Source organism: Microtus pennsylvanicus, chromosome 7 (genome assembly GCF_037038515.1).
Source record: "Microtus pennsylvanicus isolate mMicPen1 chromosome 7, mMicPen1.hap1, whole genome shotgun sequence".
NCBI lineage: Eukaryota > Metazoa > Chordata > Mammalia > Rodentia > Cricetidae > Microtus > Microtus pennsylvanicus.
In genome coordinates, this window is record NC_134585.1 from 121652861 (window position 1) to 121680820 (window position 27960).

Here is a 27960-nt window from a genome sequence, read left to right on the forward strand (position 1 = left end):
GGGTGCCAGGCATTTTGGGAGGCAGAGACAGGAGAATCTCTGTGAGTTCGAGGCCAGCCTGGTTACAAAGTGAGTTCCAGGACAGCCAGGACTGTTACACAGAGAAACTCTGTCTTGAAAAATAAAAACAAACAAGCAAACAAAAACTCCCTGAAAAATAGGGGCTACCTATAGGACAACTTAACCCCAGCAGAGTCTGCATGGAGACATCAGCTGGATCCTGGTGGGGACTGTCACAAGGGGTCAGTGAAAGAGGTGTCCTCTCCACTGAGAGGCCGTGAGTAGAACTGGAAAAGCCCTCAGCAGTCAACCACCTTGAGGATTATAAGGGTGATGGTCAGAAAACCTGGAATGGCTTGTGTCTCCACTCCCCCTACCTAGAAGAGCAAGTGGACACGTAGTGATGGGGGCAACTGGATGAGAGTGAAGAGGCTTCCCACGTGCCCCTCCCCACTGCAGGGCAGGCCCAGCTGGAGCAGTAGAAACCCTTAGACTGGAGCTGGAATGAGGACCTTCAGATAGACTTCCCACCACCTGGAAGTCATGACCTCAGAGACGCTAAAAAGACTATGGGGCCAGCCATGATTTCATCCAGGGTAAGGAATGACGGCTGGAAGGCTACTGTGTGAAGAGAACAAGGATTCCTATGCGTTTGCTCCTCATTAGTCAGGGGTCGTGACTCACAGGCACCTGCTCTACCTGACTTGGGAACACAGCAATGAATACAGCATTCAGGACCAAGGCCCCAGGTATCCACGAGACGATGACTCACAGGCACCGCTGCCCCGTGACCCCAGTCTCAGAGACACACCCTGGCGGCTAGTCTCACAAGCTTCACCTTTTGGGCTCATCCTCCAGGATGTTCATGATCATGTTTCTACCTAAAAGCCCCCTCCCATAGGCTCTCCTTCCCTGAGTCCTTTACCCCACATCCCTCCTCAGTGTGAACAAAGATTTACTGAGCACCCACTATATGGCAGGACTTACACTAAATGAAGAGGAGGGTGAGAAGTATCTCAGTTCAGATTCAAGGGAGATGTATGGAGGAAGAAGGGGGAACAGTCGTGCAAACCAGCGTCAGACTGTTACAGAGGACAGCAGGAGAGACAGCAGAGAGCCCAGGACCAGGATGTCACTCAGTAGACGACATGTAGCTGGGTATAGAAGATTGGGAGAGTTGAAACATGAAACATGAAAAGCTGCATGCCTGAACCATGGAGGCGGAAGGATGCAGGATCAGAAGAGGGCAGTCCCTAAGGCGGCATGAGCCGGGCTCCATTGCCAGCAGCAGTGCAGCGTAGGCTGGGTTCTAGGGAGTGAGGTCAGCCGATGCCTGGGCTCCAGTTTAGTGCTCTCGTGGCTCAGTTTTCTCCTAAAACACCTGTTGCTACATTGCAACAAATTGCAACAAAATTTTCTACATGAAAGATACATTCTCCCATTAATATGCCACCAGCCTCCTCTTTGTAAAGTATTTGCACTGGCTTTATTACGTCCAGGTGCAGTTTTTACTTGTTTTCAACAGTTAATCTCTCAGAGGACTGCGACGCCTCTGCCTGCACCATCAGGCAAAGGCGCCGTGCCCATCCATCCCACCATGATAACTGACAGGAAAAAAATGGGTTTTTTTGTTGGGGGTGTTTGGGGGTTGGGGGTGTGTTTGGGAGTCTTTGGTTTGGTTTATGTGTGTGCCCAGGAATATTTCTGCCCAACTGTAAACTTTGGCCCAGAGAGGAGAAAAAAAAAAACAAGCTGCAGCAAATGAACCAGAAGAGGCAGAGACACAGCCGCCGGGGGCTTGCTGTGCAGACTCAGCACACGGCCCCTGACCAAAGCCCATACAGGGATTGCATTATAGGATGAGTTTGGTTTGCGAAAACAAAAGCACATTCAGTGGCACAGAAAAGCTTAGCTCAGCTCTTGGCTGTGGGAGCCGACGTTCTACTGTACCCAGTGACTTAGCCCTAAGAGGAGCTCACTGGTCTGGCCTCTGCTCCAGACAGCTGTTGTCCAAAGCTAGCTGGCCACTAGGCTCCCCCAGCAATCCCTTAGCTACCTAACCTCCTCTGACCACCCTCCTGGAAGGACCACAAGGAATGGGAATGGAATGGCCAGCAGGAGGCGCCAAAGGATGGGTAATGAGACACCTTCAGTCCATCGGCTTCCCCTGTCTTGTAGAAAAGAGGAAGGCAGCTTCCTAGCCTGTGCGGACCCTGTGGTCCATCATTGCTGCCCTCGGGCTCTGAGCTCAGATGGGGTGCAAAGCAGAAAGGGGCATCTTTCACCCAGGAGAGAAGCCACCCCTATGTTACAGATCTACAAGATGGACTGGCTGCTCAGACCTTTGTGATTAAAGCCCTGGAACTCTGCAGATCTAGAGCCCAAGTGTCCTGCCAGTTCCCTGGATAGGCATTCACTTCCACCCCTGTGTTTGGCTGAACTTCCTTATGACTGTCACATAAGCCCTTTGGAAACCTAGTGACAGACACTAGTTCCTACCAACCCAAAGCTAAGCGCACGGTCAAATAGCATCTGAAAGTCACAAGAGATTTGTTGCCGCTCAGCTGATGTCCCCCACAGTCTCAGAGCAAACTTCCTGTCCCTCTGGCTCTTATAATTTTTCCACCCCCTCTTCCGAAATGATCCCTAAACCTTAGGAGTTGTATTGTAGATGTGAATCTGTTCCGACTGGGAAACCCTTTTTTTAGATGGGTTTCTCAATGGCCTGGGGCTTGTTAAGTAGGCTCAGGTGACGGGACAGGGAGTACCAGGGAATCCCTGCAGCTTGTCACCTCCCCAATTCTAGGATTCTAAACACTCACCACCACACCCAGCTTTTTAAGCGGGTTTTGGGGATCCCACCTGAGTGGTCCCCTCGCTCTACCTTGGAGTAGTTTGTACTCCAAATTTGTAAATCAACAAGTAGTCAAGATTCAAACAGTTAGACATGAGTGTCCCTAAACTAACTCTGTGGCTCTGGGTTGCAGAAATGGCTTGTCAAAACAAAATGACAAACCAGGACTCAGTATAAGCCACAGAAGTGAAAGAGCCAATGATGCCGCCCAGAAGGCCGCTGCTGCAGTGAAGCTGCTTCCGTTAATACCTTCTCCACAAGCCCTCGGAGATTCAGAGATGCGCAGCCGGACACAGGCCCAAGTGTCCAGAAGGAAGGGGCACTGGCAAACACTGCAGAGCAGCAACAGCTCTTTCTGGCGATAAAATGGCAATTATACTTTCCTAGGAAGACTTAATGAGGAAACAAGAGTGCTGTCTTCTGGGTCGGGAGGACAGGCTGCAGTACAAGGGCAGAGGGAGCACCTCTCACCTGAGCAAGAGAAAGTAGTACATGGACTTCTTGCTTAGTTGAAGATGGAGGATTCTTTCTTGCCTTTTATGTGATGTTTTATAGTATCTTTCTAATTTTTTTCCATAATGTATTAAGTATGTTGTTCCAGACACTTAATAGGTTCTGTAAACTTCTACATAAAATACAAATATCCATCCATATATTGCTACCATATGAAATATAAACATACAAGTGTTGACCTTTTGCCCAATGTAACAGTCACTAAGAATGAGGCCTTCCAGACTCGATCGGCTTTTCCATTGCTTTCTGTGGTGGAGGAAAAGGAATCAGGGGTTGTCAGGAGAAAACCAGAAAAGGAGCACTGTGCAGGAGCCCCTGGTACAGTGGGCTCACAGCCCCACCTCGGCAGGAGGTGGCTGGCTCCACTCGGGTGTTGATTTTTGCTCTTATTGTTTACAGCAGAAAGAAACGACAGCCGGTGACAGACGGAGTGGCCTCCCGCTCTGTGGGCCCTGTGGCTGACTCTCTGAACTGTTTCCGAATGACATTCTTCTGGGGACAACTTCTATTTGTGTCTACTCCTCTGCTACTCCATCCATCAGCTTTGTGGTGTTGGTGTTGTGTTCACAAGGAATCCAGTGTCCTATAGAAAATGGCTTTCTTCACCCTGGCTCCTAGTTCCACTTCAGCCCTTCTGGTCTCAGCCTGACGGTCACCAGAACCCTGGTAGCTTCTCTGCCAGTCACCAACCTGTATCTTTCTCCTCCGCAGAAGCGATGGCTGCTTAGCTCCCAGCTGCCTATGCCCCCCACCCACCCCAAGCTTTGAGGGATCTAACTGTGGAATAACACTGCTATTGTCTTTCGATCTACTCTAAGCACTTCCTAATAAGTATTTACCGTACTAACTAGTAACATGTTTACCACGCTAATAATAGTTATCACCATTAACTCCACTGCAATGCTAAGGCCTGCAAAGGCATTCTTTCCTTTCAGTCTCAAAACATCTCTAACAGGAAGCTCTGTGCATCTCGGTTTAATGATGACCAAACTAGGCTTGTGGATTTTCTCAGCCTCCACGCTGCTATGCCCATAGCTTAGGCAAAGGGAGGGTTTGGTATGGTTTGGTTGAAATCTGGGGTTGTTTTGTTTCTGTGGGCTTGGTGTACGAACGCTTTCTTTTATTTTGTTTGCACGTGTTGAGGTAGTTTTGGTTGGTTTGGTTTGGTTGAGACAGGGTCTCACTGTAGCCCTGTCTTGCCTGGAACTCACTGTGTCCATCCTGGCCTAGACCTCCGGCTAATTCTCCTACCTTGACTTCTGGGTGCTGGATGGCAGGCATGAGCACCACACCAGGCTCACGATGAGGGTTGAACTTGGTTCTGCCTATTCCAAACCTCTGCCCTAACCACTGCACTCCACCCACCGTAGCCCTTCTGGAGCGGTCGGGAGACCACCGTCTTCTCCACCCCGGCTCTTGGGGCAGACAGCACAAGCACAGACTGGTGGGTACTTTATTGTTATTTCCCTTTAAATGGGATAAAAGTTGGAAAATATGTTCATGAAGGATTTAAATGGGAGAGTTTTAAACTCTCAGTAGCACTGGGGTGCTAACTCTGGGGACTGCTAAACCCCAAAGGCTGGAGGCCTTCGGGTGCCAACACCGGTGTCGTGCAGAGCAGCATCGCAATAACAGAAGCAGACCTCAAAGAAGGCTGGCGTCGAAGGTCTCCAGAGCAACGGGTTTTCAAAGCCTGTCTGGAGCAATGGGTCTCCAAAGCCGGTCTGGAAGTTTGGAACTGCCGAGCTCTGACGCCAGTTCTCAGAGAGTAAAAGCCGCTGCAGAGGGAATTCCTCTCTGGAGCCCACCACGTGACAAGAGTCTTGGTGGCTGAGACAAGCGCAAGGCCCTCACCTGTGGCTGCTCATCAGATTGTGGAATCCAGCAAGCTTCCTGCCCAGGGCAGAAGCCTTGGACCCAAGGACCTTCAACTCTCTGTCCCTGGTGATTCTGGAAGGCACTCTTCCTTCTCCAATGAGCAAGCCAGCTATGAGCCAGACCCTAAAGTCTGCAGTGAAGATCTCAGAAGCAAGCAGGAACATCTGAAGTCAGGCCAGGGCCAGAGGGCAGGCTTTGAAGTCCCCCTTCCCTTCTTCCTTGGTGGGCTCCTGCAGCACCTGGATGCAAGGAATCAGAGCTGTGCCAGGTGGCCAGCTAGGCCTCGCAAGCTGCATATGGGTGTGCGAATAAGTGAAAAAAAAGTAGCTCCAATCAGAAAAGAGATGCCAAACCTGGGAAGGGAGGGGAAGCAACCTGAGCAGCCAAGGGTTGCCCAAAGTTCACCAAGAGGTCCACAGGTCTTTGTCTCTGAAGAGGCTGGCAAACTGTATGAAAGGCTCTGTTTCTGGTTGCTATGGTGATCTTGGAAGACTGCCTGCAACCTCCGAGCTGCTGGGTTCACTAGGGGATTTCACTCAGCAGGTGTTTTTTGTTTCATGGGACTTTTGTTTCTTTTTGCAGCTTCTGTGACAATATTAACACAGCAAAGCTGGGGGCTCCTTTGCCCTCCCAGCTTCAAAAGCTCTAGGCACGTGGTTGCGACACCTACATAACACTTGCGCCAAGCCTGGCAAGGACCACTGTGCTAGGGGAAGATGCCCCAAGGACGTGAGCTAACCAACCATTTCCATGTTGTGGCGGTGTGAGCCGAGGACCCCAGGCCTGGTGAGCTGTGCTTCTCAGCTCTACCCATAGACCAGACAGCTGGATTTTCCTGAGTCACAGAGAAACAGGTCTTCCCTCCTCTGCTCAGAAGAAATGGCAACTGGACATGGTATTTGGAGATGGAGCCAAATACCCTATTAGTGGAGGCAGAATTGTACAGCATTAATGAGGTTGATCCTGGTAAGAAGCTCACAGGAAACCAAGGGCCACAGTGTTGCCCATGTTGCTACCTCACAGTGATGTGAAAAGCCATGCAGTTTGGGCTGGAGAGATGGCTCAGAAGTTAAGAGCCTTGCCTGCTCTTCCAAAGGTCCTGAGTTCAATTCCCACAACCACATGGTGGCTCTTCTGGCCTGCAAGCATACATGGAAGGAATGCTGTATACATAATTAATAAATAAATAAATTTTAAAAATATACTAACTTTTAAAAAATCATGCAACTTGCTTTCTACGAGCAAGAAGGAGCTCACCCATGCCTGTGTGCATCCCTGAACGGAAGCATTAAAAAGGCGTCTGCACAAAACCTCTGTGAACATTCACGCTTTGTCCTGCTTCCACGATGTGCAATTTTTTCATGTAGAAATAACCCGATGCTCATAAGCTGCTGTTCATATCTACACCCTGTGTATGTACATATGACGGGGTACTAGCTGAGCCTAATATGCTGTGTGCTGCTGCAGAGGAGCTGAACACGGTGAAGCATCGTGAGCACTTCCTGGGTGTTCTCATTTGTCCGCAATACCCAGAGCCCACAGATGCAGAGACGGAAGTGTGTTAGGGGCTTCCAGAGGCCAGAGGGAAGGACTGCCAATGGGTATCAGGTTCCTAAAGGGATTAAAATGATCTGAAATCAAATCATGGTAAAGGTTATAGAATGCCAAGCTTATTAACTCCTCTGAATTGGAGCTGGAGAGGGGCTCAGCAGATGAGAGCAGAGAACACAGATTTGTTCCCAGCCCCCACATAGTAGCACACAGTTACACATGCAAGCGAAACACCAAAACACTTTTTAAAAAATAGACCCCTAAATTAAACATTTGGGGGGGCCTAGGTTTAGGGGTGCTTTTTGAGGCAGGATCTCATTTCCTGTCCTTGGGTGGCCTGACACTCACCCTGTAGCCTAGGCTGGCCTCTACTGAGCCCTACTCCTTCCACTTCCCCTCGCAAGTGCTAGGGTTACAGGTGTGAGCCTCACACTCGGCGCTGACTTCTGAGCACTTTTAAAGGGGCGGTTTGGTGGCAGGTGAGTAAAACCCGAAAACGGATATTTTTACAAAAAGAAAAGAGGAAAACTCGGCTCATTTTCTCTTAGGAAGAAAACGGAGAAGACAATCCCTGGCCATTGTGTGCACACTGAAAGGGGCCCACGTGAGGTGTTTTGGATTTGTTAAAAGAAGGGGCCAGAGAGATGGTTCCATGGGTAAAGGTGCCTGCAGGCAAATTTAATGATCTGAGTTCAACCCTAGAACCACATGGCAGAAGGCAACAACTCTCCAAAGTTTCTCTCTCTCTCTCTCTCTCTCTTTCTCTCTCTCTCCCACTCCCTGCCTCCCTCTTTCTGTATTCCTCTCTGTCTCTGTGCGTGTCTCACACACATACACACAATCACACATCCACAAAAATAAATAAGTATGTGATAGAAAAAGAAAGAAGCTATAATAGTGGATTGTGACATCTTGGCTTACTAATTCTTTTCCCTGAAGGAAATAACCCACAGGGAAAAGTGCATGGAGCAGGTAGAAGTCAGAGTGGACCTTCCTCTAGACAGTTCAAGAGGAAATCAGTAACAGCCTTCATCCAGGAAAGGAGAATCGGGACCAGTGTGCCGATCATCCTCCACTCGGGGTCTAGGCAAAGCATCATGGGAAAGCCCCATTAGCCTTCACTCTAACACACCAGGGACAGCAGCCGGAATGAATGTGAGCACGCAGAGCTTTAGGTTTGAAGACGGAGGAGAGGTGGCACTGAGAGAAGCCCCATGTGAGACCCTCCCCATCCGGCAGAAGAGGGTCTTGCTCGTGTCTTCCTCTGGAAGAAGGATGGGAGCAAAAGCCCTCAGCTTCACCACTCCTCCTTCTTCTGAGCACAGAAATGAGTCGCCCAGGCTCTGAAAGGGCACAGCTAGGTGTGGGCCCTAGGAAAACTCCTTGGACATGTCCCTGCAATGGCCAGTGGCTCCCAGGTCCCTCCATGCTCCCAGTTCATCCACAATACCTTCAAGAAGAGCTCCACAGCAAGTTTCTCACACACCCCCTTGTTATGCCAAACCCACAAAGTCCCCCCAAAAGCCAACAAGGAGACTGAGTCCTGTATGTAAGAGCAAAGAGCCTTTATTTTAATTGAGTTTGCAAAATCTGTCTCTCCACACGTCCAACATATTGGAATAAATGGAGAGCTCCGAGCTCAGTTAGAATTGGGTTTTATAGTAGTAAAGGTTGGGGTGAGGGGTTTCTAAGATTTAAGACCCCTGATTGTCTGACATTTGTCTAGGGATGTCCTGGTGAATGTGCGCTGGCAGGTGATCCTATCTACAGTGGTTGGAATGTTAGGCATTTCCTTTGAATGGTCTGTTCTTGAGTGGTGGTTGGGTAATCTCTGCTTGTGGTTCTTTCTGCAACAGGTATTGCTTCGGGGTAAACTACTGAGACTCAGGCCTCTTATTAAATTTATTGATGACCAAGTTCTACTCTGGCAGGTGATAAGTAAAGTAAAGAACTTCCTTTGGGTGACCTGCCCATTCTTAGCTTATCATGGCTCGCCCCCACATTTCCCCCTTCACAAGCATCGATGACAGGACCCAACCTTGGGTCCTGCTTGCCTCTGGTTTTAAAGAGGCATGGAGCTACTTAAATAATAAATCCATTAATTGACAACTCTGGACCTAGTATATTTACCGACACTATGGGTAGTTCTCTTGTCCCCCATGCCAGGGAGTTTCCCCTTTCAACCTATTTTGGGCAGAGGGCATGGGATGATGTGTTCTACTTTCTGCAACTACTTTAAGCTGACATTGGGGCATTGTTATCTTGGGCCTACCCAAGCAGGTTGAAAGGCTAGCCACAGGGGGGAGCATTTAGGCAATGGGGCACTCATCAGACTCCATTGAAGGGACAGGGAGTGTTCATATCAGCTGGACTGGTCCACATCAGTGTTCAGGAAGTTCAGGGTTCGCCACCATCCAGAGCAGGTTGGAGTCAGCAACTGATGCTAAGATGCATCTGCCAGCCAAGTGGAAGCCTATTGCGATAAGTTTAAACTAGGAACAGAAGCCGGGCAGTGGTGGCACATGCCTTTAATTCCAGCACTCGGGAGGCAGAGGCAGGCGGATCTCTGTGAGTTCGAGACCAGCCTGGTCTACAAGAGCTAGTTCCAGGACGGGCTCCAAAGCCACAGAGAAACCCTGTCTTGAAAAAAAAAACTAGGAACAGAAGTTAAAATTTATTTAAAGAAAAACTCATATTGTTGAAAAAGAGCAGATAACAGGTATCTGTAAACAGAAGGAATAGACTCATACCTTTGGGTCCTAGCAAAAACTTCAGATTTGTTAGAAACATATTTTTCTGCTGTCCAGAAAACCATGTATGGTTTGGACAGAGATGTCTTTGGCCCAATGAGAAACACCTTTAAGTTCATATTTAAATGGCAACCAGAATAGGTCTAAAATTTGAGTTTGTGATCCACACAGTAAGTAGTCATTGCTCTATTAGCTTATTAGAACTACCATGGTGGCGGGGGGTGGGGTGGGGAGAAATTAGAAGCATTTTTTATATCTTAAGTCATTTTTAAACCCTCAAAGCTTAAGAACTTTCATCTGGATAACTTTTGCTGCTAAACTGACATTATAACTGCCCTAGCCATTAATACTATCAGAGATCTCAGAAGGATAAATAAAGTATATCTGAGTACAAACCAAATTGTTTCTGAACCTATTAAAAATGACAGGGACCAGAGTCCATATACAGTTAGTCCTACCCAGGTCTCCACAGCATTGGAGGCAGAAATATCCAGAACAGCAGTCTTACAGCAGGGCCACAAGGTGAACATTTTTCTTTTTCTGTGGAAGAGGGACATGGAAAAGACTGACCTTATTTTGTCTAGGCAAAAGTGATGCAATCCATTCTCCAGGGTCCGGCTGTTTGTCCACAGTCTGGACTGGGTCCTGACAGCTGGTGTTACACTGGGGGCATCTCGCCCAGTGGTCAGCATCATCAAAACCCAGGTGGAGACATCATGGTGTCTCGTGATCTTCTCTGGAGACCTTGGGTTACTGCTAGGCTCTCGGAGTCTCTGTCTAATATAATAAGCTTTTTAGTCATTATTTTAAATGCTATATTCTGCAGATCTCTGAAGTATGAGGGCTGCCTAGGTATGTCTGATTAGACAAACTTTGTCTTTTTATTACTTGCTTTAAGTTTGACTTTGAAAACATATACAGGGAACTAAATAAGGTTTATTCCTGTAACTAATCATATTGGTACTTTAAGGATGATTGACTAACTTGTATATTTTTAAGTCTATAATAAGTTAGTAGCTTTCACAAGACTAGAACTCCACACTCTGTAATGATTTTGTATTAAAGCTAATAAATAAACTGAATTAGTCATTCCAAGGGTAAACACAGAACAAGTTTATATCTAGCTGTTAATGCTGTCTCCTGCAAAGGCAAGGAACAGGTCCCAGGGTGAAATGGGAACAGGAGGGAGTCTAAGAACTAGCAATGCCCTAGGGTAAACTGAGACTCAGGTCTACCTTCCTGCTGATCTATAGAACCCATCTTAGCAGGTGTGTGCCAAGTTGACCTGAGAAAGCTGCCCTGGGCCCAACATTCACCCCCCCTTCACAAGTACCGATGATGCCGGTACCTCCCCAAGGTCTACCTAGGAGGGGTGGGACCACCTGGCTTCTGAGATGGGGGTTGTAGATATCTATCAGACTGGCCTTGAACTCACAGTAAAATCCAGAATGGCCTCACAGTTGTAGGAGTCCTCCTGCCTCTACCTCTTGAGTACTGAGACTACAAGCTTGTGCCACCACACCAGACTCTGCATGCTTCCTAAGGTAAGTATAAGATGAATATAACGATTCATCTGCTAACGTTGCAGAGCCCTTGCCTGCTTCATGGTTTTCCACTGAAAGCAATTAATAATTTCACTGAAGTGTTGATATATTTGCATCTTTAAGGAATGGTGCTTTTATTTCGATGATATGGATCCCAGGAGTGAAGTTGCTGGGTGCTGGGTACATGTATATTTAATTGAAGTAGCTCTTGCTGTAGTCCTTTCCCGCACATAACAGCAGTTCACGCCGCCATTAGCAGTCAATGAGAGCAGCCTTTCCTGGCACCTCTGGCTTCTCTACGCAGCAGCTTCCTCTTAAAAAGCTTGACACTCTAATGGAGTTTGAAAGTCCGAGTTTCCAGGCGGAGGGTGAGGAAGAGCTTGGGAGGACTTTCAAAAGGTAGGACCTTGAAGGAGGTGACAACAAGGACGTCTGGAGCCTGAGGAGGGTAGGCTAGGCAAGTTCTACCAGCTGCTGGTAAGACCCTCCACGACCCTGGTGGGCTGAGGCAAGTACTACCGGCTGCTGGTGAGACCCTCCACGACCCTGGTGGGCTGAGGCAAGTTCTACCAGCTGCTGGTGAGACCCTCCACAACCCTGGTGGGCTGAGGCAAGTTCTACCAGCTGCTGGTGAGACCCTCCATAACCTTAGTGGATTGCAGGGGAATGGGGGGCAGGAAGAAGGCAGGATTGGAGGCTTCGCTGGACACAAGCCAAGAATGGCAGGGCTTGGTGGGGCTTGGCTCCTGGGAAGGTGGAACACTAGCAGTGGCAGTGACCTTGGGATTATCCTAGGGACCCAGAGCAGGTTGTGCACAGGGACAAACTTGGTGGGGGACAAATAAATAAATAAATATTTTTAAACCCAAGATTTTCACTTTAGGGTCCAGCTCAGTGGTGGAATGCTTGCCTAACACACACACACACACAGGGGAAATAGAGAATCTAGTGAGAGCTTTTCTCATCGATCGGAATATACCCTTAAAGGGAATATTGAGGCCCCGCCCCCTCCTCTTCTTTTCACATCTAAATCATGAGGCAAGTGGTCTCCCCACATGCTCCCATTACAATACACTCTCTTGTCACAGGCCCAGAAGCAATAGAGCCAACCTACCGTGGATCTAAGTCTTCAAAACTGAGAACCAAAAGAAACCTCTCTTCTTAAGTTGACTGCCTCACTTCTTTTGTTATAGTAATGAAAAGCTAATACAAGTTCTTATAGATTAGATTGGATAACATGTCATTCAAAGGTACTGAAGATATTCCTTTAAAATGAAGAGATAAGTCAGGCATGGTAGCACACACCTTTAATTCGAGCACTTGAAAAGCAGAGACAGACAGATCTCTTGAGTTTGAGGCCAGCATGATCTACAGAACTAGTTCCAAGATAGCCAGGGCTACACAGAGAAACACTCTCTCAAAAAACAAATAAAAAAGAGAGATAAATCACATCCATGTATTTGAAGAATCAATATTCTCCAAAATTTGCTCTACAGAATCAATGCAATGCCAATCAAAATTCTAACATCCCACGCTGAAATACTTATTTTTTTCATATTTATTTACTTAGGGAGGATGTTTGGGTTTGGTTTGGTTTGGTTTGCTTTGGTTTGGTTTTGAGACAAGGTCTCCCTGCATAGCCTCAGAAAGACTGGAACTCACAGAGAGCTGCCTGCCTCTTCCTTCTGAGTGCTAGATTAAGGGGCTATGCCACCACACCTGGCTTACCTATTTTTGTATTATGTGTATTGGTGTTTTGCTGGCATGTGGGTAAGAGCACCGCATGCAGTGCTCACGGAGGCCAGAGGATGGCGTCATCTCCTCCTGGAACTGGAGCTTCAGGCCTTTGTGAGCCACCATGTAGTACTGGGCACAGAACCCAAACTCACTGTAATAATGGCAAGCACTCTTAACCATCTCTCCAGTCCCCTAAAGGGTATATCTTAAAGTAGAGGCCAATAATAGATAAAATATCCTGCAAAAAAAAGAACAAGTGGGAGATTTGCTTTAGCAGATCTCAAAGATTATTGTAAGGTATGCCAGGATGTGTTGTATTGGCACTGAAATAGATCAGCTGACAAAAAGGAAAAGAAAGTCAGAAAGAGCCATACTGTGACATTGTGAAATGTGTATATTCTCTTCCTCTCCTTCCAGGCACACGGCTTCTAGAACCCTCGGAATCTACAGAGTGATAAGGAAGTTTTTGTATATGTACAGGCTAGTTTTATGTCAACTTGACACAAGCTAGAGTCATCTGAGAGGAGGGAACCTCAACTGAGAAAATAACCCCATAAGACTGAGCTATAGCCAGAAATTGGTGATGAAGGTCTTTAATCCCAGCACTCGGGAGGCAGAGGCAGGCGGATCTCTGTGAGTTCAAGGCCAGCCTGGTCTACAGAGTGAGTTTCATGATGCCCAGAGTGGTTACACAGAGAAACCCTGTCTCAAAAGGGTGGCATTTTAATTAGTGACTGATGGGGGTAGGGCCCAGTCCTGGGCTGGTGGTCCTGGGTTCTAGAAGAAAGCAGGCTGTGTAGGTCATGATGAGCAAGCCAGTAAGCAGCACTCCTCCATGGCCTCTGCATCAGCTCCTACCCCCAGGTTCCTGCCCTGCTTGCATTGTTGCCCTGGCTTCCTTCAGTAGCGGACTAACTACAATGCGGAAGCCGAAGCCAAATAAACCTTCGCCTGCCCAACTTGCTTTTGGTCATGGTCTTTCATTGGAGCAATAGTAGCCCTCACTAGACCCATATGTTAAATGATTGACACTTTCACCCCCACCTGCTACCTTCCAGGACTGCAGGCAAACTTTGCCGGTGGCTAGGGATGTAATCATTCGTGCTTCCTAATGAAGCTCCCACAAATAAACTAAAAAGATCAGGCTCAAGCCAGGTATAGTGACATGTACCTGTAATCCCAACACTTAGAAGGGAAAGGGAGGGGCATCAAGGATTCAAACAAAGCCAACCTCAACTACATAGCCAAGCTAAGGGCTCTGGGGCTACATGACACTCTAAATAAAATAAAATAAATGAGAGGGCTCAGATGGCTGAATGTCTAGAGAATCTGTGAGTGTGGGGCACCCAAGGAGGGCAGGTGTGTGCCTTACTCCTCCTTACAGGCCTGGCATCCGCATCTTTTCCATCTGGCTGTTGCTCTGCTTCTTTTTTATATCCCTAGTGAACAGTGCCTAAATAGTGTTGCTCTGGCTCTCTGAGCCACTCAAACAAATTAACCAAACTCTGTATCTGCTACAGTGCTTCTCTCTTTTAAATATTTAAGTTTATTTTTTAATCAGATGTGTTTATTTGTTGGAGGAAAAATATGTGCAATTGAGTGCACGTGCATGCAGTGGCCAGAAGGGGGCATCAGATCCCTTGGCTCTGGAGCTCAGGCTGGTGCGAGCTGCTCCCTGTGGGTGCTGGGAACCCAGTCCCAGGCCTCTGCTGTGCATCTCTAGAGCCTGTTTCTCTTTTTTTATTATATTACGTTTATTTATTTCTGTATGCACATGCCTGTGTGCACTCTCCTTCTACCACATGGATCCTAGGAATTTAATCCAGGTCATCAGACTAGACAGCAAATGCCTTTACCCACTGAGTCACCTCAGCCAAATAAATGTGTATTTCTTAACCTGGGTGTTTTGTGTTGCAATATTTATATTTTAAGTGTCATCTATAAGATGTTTATATATTAAATGTATAACATTTAAGAGAAAGATATGAGAAAAATAGTGAAATTGAATCTGGAATCAGCAGAGAAAGGTGGGAATGAGCTGGCCTGGAGTCAGGAGAGCTCAGCTCCTCCCAGAACTCCTACTGTCCCGCCGCTCTGTCCTCACATTCTAATGGGGTTAGTAACACACACTACACACAGTTCTGGAGATGGGAACACACCTTGTACAAACGTGAGCGTTGTAGGACACCAACCCTGTGGGAAGAGCCGCGGCTTTCCTGCCGGTCTCCGCCATGCTTGGCAGAAGACAAATAATGCAGCCCGAGTCAGTCTCACCCCAAACTCCAACCAGGGGGGCAGCCCAGTTTGTGGAAACAAATGCTGCCGGTCCAGCTTCAAGGGCGTAAGGATGACTAGATTATGGCATTGCTGCCACGTAGGAAGGGGAAGGAGAGAACAGAGCCTTGGCCACCGGAAGAGGGGTAGCAGGGCCACTCCCTCCGACCAACCTTCAGGAGTCTTGGGGCATCTGTGAGTCCCCCGCTCCACCCCCTTCCTAGGAACCAAGACCATGTTCAAGGGCCAGCTTGAAATCATCCGGACAAATGAAAGTAGTCGGTCTAGGCTGGGTAGTGTGGCGCACGCCTTTAATCCCAGCACTCAGGAGGCAGAGGCAAGAGACTCTCTGTGAGTTCAGGGCCAGCCTGGTCTACAGGCTCCAAAGGTACAGTGAAACCCTGTCTCGGGGGGGAAAAAATTTAATTTTAAAAAATTTAAAAAAAAGAAAAAGAAAGTAGTCTACATCTGACCACACCCAATTCTACGCCCCACCTGCCGCACTCACCAAAATTTCCCGCATAAATACCTCTTCACTTCTCAATTTCAAACTACCTCCCCAACACAGACAAAATTTTATTATTTGTTTTATTTCACTTTGTTTTGTTTTGTTTAAGCTCCTCCCCCTTTTTTCATTAATACTGGATCTCACTGTGCAGCCCTGACTGGCCTGCTGTTAGCTCTGTAGACCAGGCCAGCCCTGAACTCAACAGCAATTCATCTATCTCTGGCATTAAAGAGGTGCGCCACCACACCAGGGAGGTGAAGTCTTATTTAGCAGAAGGACTCTGCACCTTCCGCTCCTCTTTAGCTTTGGACTCTGCACCTTCTGTTTCTCTCCAGCTTTGACACACACACACACAGAGAGAGAGAGAGAGAGAGAGAGAGAGAGAGAGAGAGAGAGAGAGAGAGAGAGAGAGAGAGAGAGAGAGAGACTGTTGGCCTCCTGAGGAACCAAGCATCTTCCACCACCAGCCCCTGAACCCCGAGACAACTCCTCCTCCAGGGGCCTCGCTGGCTCCTGGCTGTCTCGGTCTTCTAACCTGGGAAGGGATCTGAAGAAACAGCCTCGGGTTCCCGTTTTTACAGAAACCGTCCCTTCCTTGACTTGCTTGTAACAAATGTGCCTCGAATGAAATCGAATTGGTTGCTAGAAGCTAAAGCATGCTCCCACCTTGGCGTTCCCTGAATAACTAATTCTGTCTCCCCTCGAACAGCCCAGTCTTGCTAAGCTTTGGCTCCCATCCCCAGCCTCATCTCCCTTGCTTCTTCCTCAGGAGCTCAAATACCAGCTAGATTTTTCTCCCGCTCCCCACTAAACTCCTTTTCCCCTTTTCTGGGTGCCCCCTTCCCAGCCTCCACCCCAAATCGGCTTCCCTATCGGCAATCTGTTCTCTGTCCACAAGAGGGCGATCACTCCGCACCCCAAAGAGTCAACAACTGGGTGTGGGCGAAGACCTAAGGCGTAATTTTCCAGAGCCACCAAATAGAGCCAACAGTGTAGGGCGAGCTCTGCCCTGGGACCCTCTCACTGCCTAACAGTACGGTGAGACCAAGAGGCTACTAGAGAAGGAAGGTTTTCAAGAAATGTCACTGGATGCAAGGAAAGTCCACTCAATGCCGTACGGTTGGCTGGAAAAGGCGGAAGATAAGAAGAGAAACTGTCTATGGTCTCCACATGAAGTCAAGATCTTTTTCCCTCAAGTTTTGGCCAAGGTGTTGGTTGCCCAACTTGGATTAGGCCTTGTGGGGAGGAACATCAGCAGATACTGTCTCCGTGACACCCAGACACATCACGGATTTCCCCCCTCCTATGATTTAAGTCTTAATGTACACTTTAGACAATAGCTCTGACAGGGATTGAGGGCTCAGCTGGGTTCCAGGGGAGTGGCCCCATGAGTCATTCTGCAGGGACAGGCTGGGTCAATATTGGCAGAAAGGCCTGAAGCTGCATCTGGCATGTCTAAGGACCCCAACTCTGCCCTGTTTGTGAGCACCTCGTGAGTCACACGTCCATGGAGCTGCCAGCTCCTCGGGTCACCACCCAATAACAAGGGCCCCCTAAGTGAAAGTAGGGACAGACTCCTAAAGTGTGCCTCGCCTCCAACTGAAACACAGGCAGTCTGCAGAAACTCAGTCATCCTGTGTCCTTGGTCACCCCTCCCTCACAGATACCACACAAACACACTGTGAAAAGGTGGATTGCCCAGCGTCAGGGCCCATCTAAGACTTCCCCACTAACCACACCCGACCAAAGCATGTCTTCCAGGAGCCGACTGGGAGCATTGTTGCCCTGCTTCTAGTGGTCCCTAACTCCATGTCACACCCCAGATCCTCTCTTCTGGAAATGATTGAGCCTTTGTTTAAGGTGGCTTTGCCTAGAGGGGCCATCTTTTCAGTGCCCATAGAGGCTCCTAGTGAGCTAACAGGCCTTCTCCAGGTAGGTCATTAACTGTGACTCAGCTGGCCCATGGTGAGCCCCCAGCAGCAAGCCAGGAAGCAGCTAGAAATCAGTGGGGAGCCAGAACACATGAGTAGACATAAGAAAAACAAATATTTATTGTACAATTCCCCACCACTGGATTTGATTGGCATCTCTGCCTTCCCATTTTATTTGAGAGCTTCATTGTAAATCATAGCCAAGGCCCCCAGGAAGGTGACATACTCCTGGAAGTTTACTTCCTGGTCCTTGTTGCGGTCCAGGTCATCCATCAGCCTTGCGATCTCAGCATCCTGCAGCTTCTAATACATTAGAAGGAGAAGTCCATGTTCAGTGGTGGGCAGCGCCCTAGACTCCTTACCCTTCCCTGGAAGCCCTTGCTCGGGCAAGTGTTTCTGTTCTTAGTCACCAAACTTGTGTTTACCTCAACCTACTTCTCCTCAGCCCCTGCTCCTCCCTCAGGGGATAGAACAGCAGGCTGGGAGCAAGCAGGCTTCTCTCCAAGGGAAGTAAGGCAGGAACTATGTGCAAAGGCCACTAGCATGTACGGAGGTGAGAGGAGGGACCCGGGCAAGGGTTACTCACAGAGCCGATGGTGAGCTCCTTCTGGATGAGCTCCTTCAGCTCCTTCTTGCTCAAGGTTTGCTTGTCGCCTTCCTTGCCAGAGTACTTGTGGAAGATGGCCACGAGCAGGCCAATGGCCTGATCCAGGGGGCACGCCATAATTGACCACTGGGCTAGAAGCTGTTTGAAACAGGGGCTAGTCAGTACCTCTGCTAGCAAAGACTTCTCTCACCATCCTGTAAGCCCGGTGACTACCTAACTACCTGCCTGAACCAGCTAGCCTCTGGCCAACACAGGTGGCAGCCTAGCGCAACTGGGGCTTAGGGGTGCCAGGGTGGAACCGGCTTTGAGGTGTCTGAACACTGTCCTCCAGCGCTTCCAGGAGAGCTGGAGAATATGACTGAGCAGAGGAAGGGATGGAGGATGCCTCTGGGCACCTCCTGACAGGGCCACACACTGCGATGACAATGACACACCCAGGACAAACCCTCCCGCACCCCAGAAGAGCAGTGTCGGGGAGCCGCCCCAAAGGGATGCCTTAGCCTCGGGGTTTCCTGGCTTTCCCTGTCTCCCCCAGACTCGACAGACTTAGATCCTAGTGCAGACCACCCGCGGAGCCCGTAGTGGCTGACTATGGCCGGAAGTGGCTGGACACCCAGCCCAGGAGCACGCCGACCCTAGAAGGACCTAGGGCTACCCCAGCGAGAGCTCACCGCACCGTAGACAGCGAAAAGCCAAAGGAGTGGCCGAGGGGGATGGACTGTGTCGCGGTCCGGCTGGCCTTATAGCGGCCAGCGTCCGGGAGGCGCGCCCAAGGAGTGCCGACCCGCCCCGAGCCCCACCCTGTGCCTGAGGCAAGCAGAACACACCCCCAGTCCCCCTCAGTTTTCCACGCCTCTGCCCGGACTGGGAGCGGCCTGAAGGAGCCTAGTGACCCTGTTCCAAGAGACCAGCGCAAACCGGAGACTTCGAGTTTCCATAGTTCAGTTTGCCCTTCTGGCACGTGACGTGTGACTCTGGATGGTATGCTGGGCTAGCTTTCTGCCAGCCAGAGCACAATGCGTCCCTAAAATTAGCATCCGTGTGAGGGGGAGTGGGAACCTCACTGAGGCTGTCGCCCTCTAGTGACAAGGTCAGCTCCAGGTAAAGGAGGGGGACGCAGCCAGTGGTCTGCTAGACTAAGACCGGCTTTCTCAAAGTCATGCGGACAGCTAAGGTGGATACCCTAGACCAGTGGTTCTTAACCTTCCTAATGCTGCGACCCTTTAATGCAGTTCCTCATGTTATGGTGACCTCTCTCAATCATAAAACTATTTTCGCTGCTGCTTCATAACTGTAATTTTGCTACTGTTATGAATCGTAATGTAAATATCTGTGTTTTCTGATAGTCTAAGGGGATATAGTTCAATAGGTTGATCCCACGAGGCAGAATTTTGAGCCAACTTGGGCTCAGAAAAGGGGGAGGAACACAGCAAAGGATTTCGAACACCATCCCCCACCACCAATTAATTTCTGTCTAACACTCACTTCCTCTTGCTCACTGCCGGGAATGTCATCCTTAGAGCAGCTTAGGCATTGATGTGCCCACAATGGAGCCAGGCCCAGCGAGCGTGCTTAGCTACTCATCTTAAGTGAAAAGTTTTTGAACCTTTTTTTTCTGAAGACAAGTCTTGAAAAGAGGAAGTTGGGCGAGGGGGGGATTAGCCTCCTGAAGTCACTCAGTGGGAAGGGTGCTAAGTCCCTGCCTCCCCTTTTACGAGGCTGCCAGTGCGGCCTCCCCAAACGTGACCCACTGGCTCATCACTGAGCTGCTCTAACAGCCGCCGACCAGCACTGACCATTGCTCTGGCCTCCTCGCTCCCTAAGTGCTTTTCTCATCGCTTCCTCTGCATCTTTGCTGCCTGGGGAAGCACGCGATTGCCTGGGCCAGCTTTGTCATTTGATACTGCGGAACAAAGCCAGGACAAGGACGGCCCGTGGAGTGGGGTGAAAGCCCCCCCAACACACACACACTCACACCTAAAGGCCACTTGTGTGTGACCTGGGGCTGAATGGTTCAAAATTTCTGTTCTCCCCTGCCTCCGCCAACGGAAACAGATCACTTCAAGACCACCACATGGAAAGGGGGAAAGGCTTTATTTCTCTACTGGAAGAATCCATCTGTGAGGAAGGGAAGAGCCAGGGTGTAGGAGGGGCAGCTAAAGAGGCTGCAGGGAGCAGAGCAAGGCACTGCAGGTGAGGAGAGGGAGGAGCCTGGTTACTTGTCCTCTAGGAAGAAGTCATTGTAGGCCATGCATAGCGTGGTGAGGAACACGGAGTACTCCTTGAAGTCAATCTCCTGGTCACTGTTCTTGTCCAGGCTCTTCATCAGGTTATCGATGCTGCTCTCCTTCATCTTCTGCAAGGGTCCAGGGGGCAGAGACTGCTCAGCTGCTCGCCCCCAACCCACACCCTTACCACAGGACCTGACACCAATGATTCCAAAGGAGGCTGAATGGCTCCCTACCTAGCCTTTGCCTCTGGGACATCCTCCCATCCACAGAAATTAGAATCATAATTCATACCAATACCTACTAAAAACAGCTTGAGTCCTGGCTCCCTAGCCCTGAGCCTCATCCAAGTCCCAGGCTTAGCCTGCCCGTATTGTAAGGCCAAGCTGGGAAAGAACCCAGACGTCACTAGATTCTTCTCTGTAGATCAGTACACTGGAGCTGAAAAGCCAGCATGTCCCCAGCCCCAGCCTGGTACCAGATGTCCTCTCAGTTTGGTCCCTGCACCTTGGATGCTCTTGTTTAAGACAGAGCCTTAGGGTGGAGCAAGGAAGTGGAAGTGGGCAGACCCTGCTCTCTCTCCCTTTGCTGCACTCAGTTCCAGGTCTCCCTGGGATACCAGATGTTGATACCCAGGATGCTGGAAACTGCCTCTCTGTACCATGATCCTGGTCCCCAGATTACCTTCCTCCCCTGGGGCCCTGCCCCCCAGTAATTAGCACCTGATGGACCAGCGGCCCTTCCTTCTACCTTCATTAAATCCAGGATAGCTGAGCTGCTTCTGGTATTGAATATGTATATGCCAGGCCAGGCGTGGTGGCACTCAGGCAGTAGAGGCAGGTGGATCTCTGAGAGATAGAGGCCAGCCTGGTCCAGAACAGCAGAACGAGTTCCAGGACAACAAAGGCTACACAGAGAAACCTTATCTCAAAAAGAAAAGAAAATGTATATGCCATGGTAATCTTCACATGCCTTGGGGAAGCCACAAATAGGCCTAGGGAACGTGGCACCTGCTTCATTCCTGCCCAGGAACCTTCTCCATAGGGAACAATGGGATGGAGGACTTTATTGTAAAGATACATAGGAGGTTGGTGCAGGGACCTGGCCTGGAATTCCAGCTCAGCCTCAATGGACAAGTTCTCAACGTATTGAAGCTCAGTTACTCTATCTCATAGACCTTCAGATTAGCCAGCCACAACTCCTATCATGTCTGTGGAATTGGAATCAACGCTCTCTCCTTCCTACCCCATGTTCGTAAATTAACATGTTAGTTGACCTGACAATATCTCTTAGGACCTTGTCTGTGTCAGGCGGATTCGAGATTCGAGAAGGATCCCTATCCTTGAATTGTGCACAGCCAAACCTGGTACCCCACATCTCTCAGAGCCTCAAGATCCCTAACACAGGCTATAGAAGCCATGGTCAAATCTCCTCTACCTGATTGCAAAGCCTCACACAGGCAGTGGTGTGCCCCAGGTTCACTCCTTTGCCTGTTTTCCAGCACAGAGGGCTAGAGCCTTGGTAGCAGAGAAGCCCACCTCTTCCTCTGCCTCGGCCCTTGCTTAGGCTGGAGTGCCCTGCAGTAGGTGGGCATCCCCTGGACGGGCGCTCAGAACATGTAGTGAAGCCTATGAGAACGGCCACCTACCTCTGCGAGACTCAACTCTGTCTTGATCAGTTCCTTCAGTTCCTTCCTGCTCAGGGTCAGCTTGCTCCCCTCTCTCCCTGAATATTTATGGAAAGTGGTGACCATGGTGGTCAGGGCCTTCTCAAGAGGAGTTTCCATCACGATGCGCGCTCTGGAGTGGGAGAAGAGACAATCACGGCCCTGGAGAAGCTAGACTTGCTCCAGTCATATACAAGAGCCCTCTTGCAAACCACCATTGACACGAGCCCACAGTGAGACCAAACTCCACCAGCAAGAAGACCCCTGTATATACAGATAGCTTGTAATGAGAGCCATGACAAATACTGAGACAGCCGAAGCAGTGAGGGTGTCCAGTCCCAAAGAGGCTTCCCTGATCAAGAGGTGCTCGCCAGAGGGCATAGGTCAGCCTTTTCAAAGAACTGCTACAGCAGATGACGGAGTCAGGACTTTTCTTTTCCCCCTGCAATTTAGGCTCTGCCTTTCCAGCCAGCGTCCCCACCTAGTCACCCTCCCTTCCGAGCCTCTGAGTCACTAGAGATGAAGGAGTGTCTCACTGTGGTGGGGAGGGGGGGCAAAAAGAAGTCCAGGGGCCAGAGTGGATTGGGGCTGAAAGTGGGAGATAAGATCTCAGCAGGAAGCAGGAGAGAGGTGGCTGGACTTGCCCAGTGACCTGCAGCCTAGTGCCCGGAGAGCTTCCCCCACAGCCTGACCAGGGCAGGGTCGGGCATGAGATATGGCTGCAGAGGCTGGCTGTGAATGATGGCCTCGATTCTGCCAGCATAGCCAAAAGAGCAGAAGGCTAAAGCTTGTGGGACTTAGACTGAAAAACCACTTCCCCTTTAAGAGGAAAGAAACAGTGCCCACAGAACTGGGGCTTCTGTAGATCCTGCGGAGAACCCTGGGCTGACTAGGAGGGTAGGGAGAAATTGCCGACTCCTACCTCCAAACTCAAGAAGTTCTTGAACTCGACTGAACCCATCATTCCTCTCTTGCCACCCAGACTCTCAGCTCCTCCCACCCCATGGAGGCTCAGTCAGACCACAGCTCAAGGCAAGGGAGGGACTCAGAGCATCTGTAGGAACATCTGGCTGAGTCTGGGAGCACAGGCTACTCCCCCACCCTGCCTTCCTCCCTCCTCAGTGTCTCACAAGATATCTAAGATGACTACTCAAAAACTTGTGATCCTCCTGCCTCAGCTTTCTTGCTCCTCGGGTTGGGTTCTCAGCAAATCCTTACAGTCACAGTTCCAAGCACTCTGCCCTCCTCCCTGAGCATGCTCCCATTGCAAGGCCAGGCCTTCCTTCTGGAGGTTTCCACGTCTTGTCACACTCTCGCTTGCCCAGGCTGGCCCAGCAGAAATGAAGGAGGTCTACCGGAGGAAGGACTCACCAAGGCAGAGAGAACCCCGAGAGTCTAGGCTGCAGCCACAGCCTCCCTACCAGGGCTCTCAGCTTTTATTCCCTCGTCCCCAGTGCCCAGGAGAAGCGGGAGGGCGGGGCCAATGAGAAGGGATCCGAGATATGAGGAATTCAGAAAAGGTTGAAGGAAATCCTCTCTGGAGTTCACCATGACGTACATATTTTCCATACCAGAATCCATGTTTCCTACTAAACCTCACCATCTGGTGAAGCAATGGGCCGAAAAAGCTAAGCTAGGCTCTCCAGAAAAGAAACAGCAGGAAGTGTGGACCAAACACAGGGTATACCTCCCCATATCCTAGGCTACTTTCCGCAGTGAGATCCTCCAGCTCCAATCTATTCCAAGAGCAGAAAGGACCCATCTTGGGAGGGGCAAGTGAAGAAAGGTATTTCCTGCCAATGACAGTCAGCTAAAACCACTAGCTAACATGAACTAAGAAGTGGGAAATAATCATTGAAGACTCCTGGATTGAAGGACTAAGAATCCAGGGTTGAAGAAGAGGTTCAAAGGAAGGCTCAGGGCTGGATTGAGACTGAGGGAGAGGCTCGGGGGTAAGACATAGTCATGCATGGCATAGGGTTTGAGGTGTGTTTCCTGTATTCTAATAACAGAATTTGGTTAGGGGCACAGCCCCTCAGCCGGCTGAAATCCCACTTTAGCCTGCCTACGTCTGCCCACTGCCCCCTTTGCCTCCCACCACAGCTACTACACTAGCGATACAGCTGGGACTTGTCTCCAGGCAACGGCAGTTTCCAAAAGTAGAGAGTGATGCAGGAGGAAGCTCCGGGGAGCACAGTCCCATGGAAGATGGGCAGATTGACTGGGGGTGCAAAAAAGAGAAGACAGGCTTAGCCTGGACCGAGGTCTCTGTGGTCGAACTCCAAGGGAACATCTGAGTCACCTACCCAGTCCTCTGAGGCTGGAGAAGAAAGCACCATGTCATGAGCAGGGAAGGCTGAGAAGCAAATCTGTCAGCCTTAGGGCAGCTTGTGGGTACCTCTCCCTAAGTGTCACCATATCACCCAGGCCAGGGCTTGGCATCTAATCTCAGTCCCCAGTCTCTGCACTCTGAAGCCATTGGCCTAAGCCTACTCTGAAGGGAAGCAACATTTGCCTCATATTCTAGCCATGAGGGAGTGAGGAGACGGGGATTTCGGTTTTCTTTATCAGATAATATGGCCAAAATAACATCTCTAAAACTATGGCCACCTCCCCATCAACTCCTTCTCCCTTGCCCTCCTCCAGGCAACATGATTCTTAATAGTAGCAGTTCTTGTCCCACAGTCCTTTGGCAGAGGCAGTTTGTGAGAGAATGACTATTTCAATCAGCCATGGTAGCATACATCTCTAATCCAAGAACCTGGGAAGCTGGCTAGGAGAGTTGGCTACAGGAGTGAGACCTCTTCTCAGAGAGAGAGGGGGGCTGTTATACTACCACAAATGGCCCCCTCTATACTGCCCTTCTTCATCCAGTCATGGACAGAAAAGGATCAACCCACTCTTTGAAACCAATGAGCTGGAGTGGGTAACAGGGCAAGACCTGGACTCTAAGTGTCAGGGAAGGGTGCCAGTCCACTTCCCCGTCATTCTCTGGCCTCAGGACTCCCTCCTTGTGACTCAGGCCCCTTGTCTTCCCTCCAGACTCCAACCAGTAGCAGATGTGACCTTCAATTCCGTCCCAACTTCAGTTTGAGCCCAGAGGCAGTTCTGGAGAGAGGAAGGAGGGTGGTGGGCTGGCTTACTTCCCACATCTGGAGCCTTTCAAGCCAAGCCTCTGGTGGCTTCTGCCTTCAGGGTTCCCAGAGTTTGCTTTGTTGTACGTACGTGCACACACACGTGCGTGTACGCGCGCACACACACTTGCATGCACGCGAAGTCAGGCACTCTACCCCTCCCCAACCTTTTCTAGTTTTATTCCTACCAAGCTTCAGCTCAACTCCCAGGAGTCCCCACCATCACCCTGTGACGTACCCTCCCTCAGCCCCCACCACCACCCTGTCACATACCGTCCCTCAGCCCCCAACCCACCATCTCCAGTCTCTTCAGCAACTGCTCATAATTTCAAAACTCTTTATTAAACTTGCTCAGCATTGTGCGCAGAAGAAGCCAGAGTAAGGCACTATGCTCAGAGCCACCAGGGAAGAGGCCCCCTGGCAGACCACACCCCCACACTCCATCTGAGGAGTTTTCACTTCTTCCGGGGCTGTTTATCTGGGCAGCCTTCAAAGAATTCATTGCACATCATGGCAATGCAGGAGAGGAAGATGCAGTACTCCTGAAAGTCTATCTCGTTATCCCTGTTGCTGTCTAGGTTGCTCATCAGCTTCTGGAATCCAGCTTCATCCGTCCTTTTCTGGAGGTAGAAGAGGCACAGTTAGAAGCCAAACCCAAGCTAGATATCTGAGGAGCTCGAGAAAGCCTCCGGGAACTCCTTGGCAGATTTGGGGCTAAGCTATATAGAGGAGGATGCTTCTTGGATAAGCGCTTGGATTCACGGGGAAAGGGTAGGACCACACCTTCCCCATGCCTGTTTTGACTATCTCATTAGCAACAGCTAACACGAGGTGTTAGGAGGGGAGGACCTGCAGGTAATTGTGGCCTCCACAGTTGCTTCCTCACACACAGAATCTCAGTTTCTGTGGCCAACAGTCCTGATCTAGGCTGGGGCTTCAGACGCTGTCTGCCTTAGGTCTGGTTCTGGTTTTCCACTGCCTCTTCAATTGTGTTCGTCCTAAGCCTCCTCTCAGCTGAGGACTAGCAAGAGGGAGATGGTTCGCTGTGGTTCTACCCCAAGCACAAAGAGCAAGCTCTCTGGCCTCCATCTCCCCACCCTAGAGATACGTACCAGCTGTAGCTAGACTAGCACCCACGAGAGCCCCATCCTCCTCCTGGGGGACAGGACCCACTCACCCCCAGGAAGCTGGGCAGCTCCCTGGTCAGAAGCTCCTTCAGTTCGGACTTGTTAAGCTTGAACTTATCCCCCTCTTTGCCCGAGTATTTGTGGAAGGTAGACACCATCATGTCCAGGGCCTGTTCCAAGGGGTATGCCATGATGCCAACTGAGACCTAGGGGCAGGAGACACAAAGGCAGCCTTGGCTGACCCACACCAACAGGGTACCAAGAACTGGCTATGTGGCGCTGCACGGGGTGGTGCTGCACCGCACCCAGGTTATAGACGTGTTCTGCCCCCATTTTAAGTGTTTCATTCTGTCCTACCCTCTGAGAGCACTTCAGGGGACTGCCCTCACTCCCAGGGGACCCACTGATGGAGAGATAGCTCTGGTATCTCTGTATGCTGAGCATATCGTGTAAGCTCTGGTCCCCAAAACATGCAGAGACTGCTGCACAAGCTCTCAAGATTCGTGCCATCAGCTTTTGGGGCCTCCCTCGGGCCTGGCCTCAACACAACAGTTTCCATCCCTCATTCAGCTCAACCACAAGCACCAGTCTCTGACCATTCTTCTCTCCCTCCAGCACTGGGCGCGGCTGCTGGCTGCCTGCCCAGGGACCTACAGCGGAAAAAACCAGCTGCCTAGTGACCAGCTTAGGGAGGAGTGAGCTGAAGTGGCAAAGGCAGGGGCACAGGGGGAAGGGGGGAAAGCAGGTTTTCTTCTCCTGGGGTGCTATAAGTCCATAGGGCACTAATATGAACACAAACACACTCTGAAGATAAAAGCCTACAGGTGGGTGCTGGAGAGGTGGCTTAATGGGGAGAGGTGCTTGGCACCAAGTTTGATGAGCTGAGTTTGGTGCCCAGAGCCCACACAGCAGAAAGAGAGACTGACTCCCACAGTTGCTCTCTGACTTCCACAAGTGCACCTTGGCATGAGCCCCCATCCCCAACCCTTGCACACATGAACACAAATAAACAACTGTAATTTAAACGGAAAGAAAAAAAAAGCCAACAGGTCCTTTATTTTGCTTCCTGCACCTGCTTCCTGCACACGCTGATTTGAATGGCCCAGCAAACACCGGTCAAGGTACCTATCACATCTCCCAAACATGAACAGACACTGTAGAAACAACACAGGTAAGCCTCGGCAGCTCAAAAACTCCCGAGAGCTCAAATGCCAGCTATGCTCGCTCTCTCTCTCTCTCTCTCTCTCTCTCTCTCTCTCTCTCTGTGTGTGTGTGTGTGTTTATTTTGTTTTGTTTTCATTCTTGTGCAACACACACACACACACACACACACACACACACACACACGAGCCTCCACATCAGAATCTCTCATCTGGATCTATTAAAACATCTGTCTCCCCAGAAGCCTCCCTTTCTCCTGTCCCAGCCCCTGCCTCTGCCACCGGCTAACACTGCTATCAGACTAACACAACTCACCAGACCCGGGGAGAGGAAGTGATGAACAGAGAGGTTTGGGGAGAGCCCAAATGTCTGCCCTATTTATACACGGCCAGGCAGGCCCTGCCCATGCAGGGGATGGGGGGAGCACGGATACCGTGCTTCTGCTGTTGGTTGATGTAGTAAATGTCACAGCCCCCTCCACAGCCCAGCCTGGGAGC

General features: G+C 50.0%; 3 protein-coding genes across 4 annotated transcripts; all 3 read right to left on the reverse strand.

The window, feature by feature from the left end:
- Positions 1 to 17636: 17636 nt before the first annotated feature.
- LOC142853951 (protein S100-A6) lies at positions 17637 to 18944 on the reverse strand. Of its 2 annotated transcripts, none has more exons than XM_075979106.1 (3): positions 18819 to 18944; positions 18127 to 18285; positions 17637 to 17843 (listed from the first exon to the last, which is right to left on the reverse strand). In XM_075979106.1, exons 2-3 carry the CDS (start codon positions 18262 to 18264, stop codon positions 17712 to 17714), a joined length of 270 nt encoding a protein of 89 aa, XP_075835221.1. In that variant the 5' UTR covers positions 18265 to 18285; positions 18819 to 18944; the 3' UTR covers positions 17637 to 17711. The 2 variants fall into 2 exon arrangements, with proteins under 2 accessions (XP_075835221.1, XP_075835222.1); XM_075979107.1 differs by having other exon boundaries at positions 18824 to 18930.
- A 1294-nt stretch (positions 18945 to 20238) lies between these two features.
- Positions 20239 to 23492, reverse strand: S100a5 (S100 calcium binding protein A5). Its single transcript, XM_075978273.1, has 3 exons — positions 23413 to 23492; positions 22024 to 22174; positions 20239 to 20503 (listed from the first exon to the last, which is right to left on the reverse strand). The coding sequence occupies exons 2-3, from the start codon at positions 22159 to 22161 to the stop codon at positions 20363 to 20365; spliced, it is 279 nt and encodes a 92-aa protein (XP_075834388.1). The 5' UTR covers positions 22162 to 22174; positions 23413 to 23492; the 3' UTR covers positions 20239 to 20362.
- A 2006-nt stretch (positions 23493 to 25498) lies between these two features.
- Positions 25499 to 27861, reverse strand: S100a4 (S100 calcium binding protein A4). Its single transcript, XM_075978272.1, has 3 exons — positions 27779 to 27861; positions 26353 to 26508; positions 25499 to 25795 (listed from the first exon to the last, which is right to left on the reverse strand). Exons 2-3 carry the CDS (start codon positions 26491 to 26493, stop codon positions 25631 to 25633), a joined length of 306 nt encoding a protein of 101 aa, XP_075834387.1. The 5' UTR covers positions 26494 to 26508; positions 27779 to 27861; the 3' UTR covers positions 25499 to 25630.
- Positions 27862 to 27960: the final 99 nt, after the last annotated feature.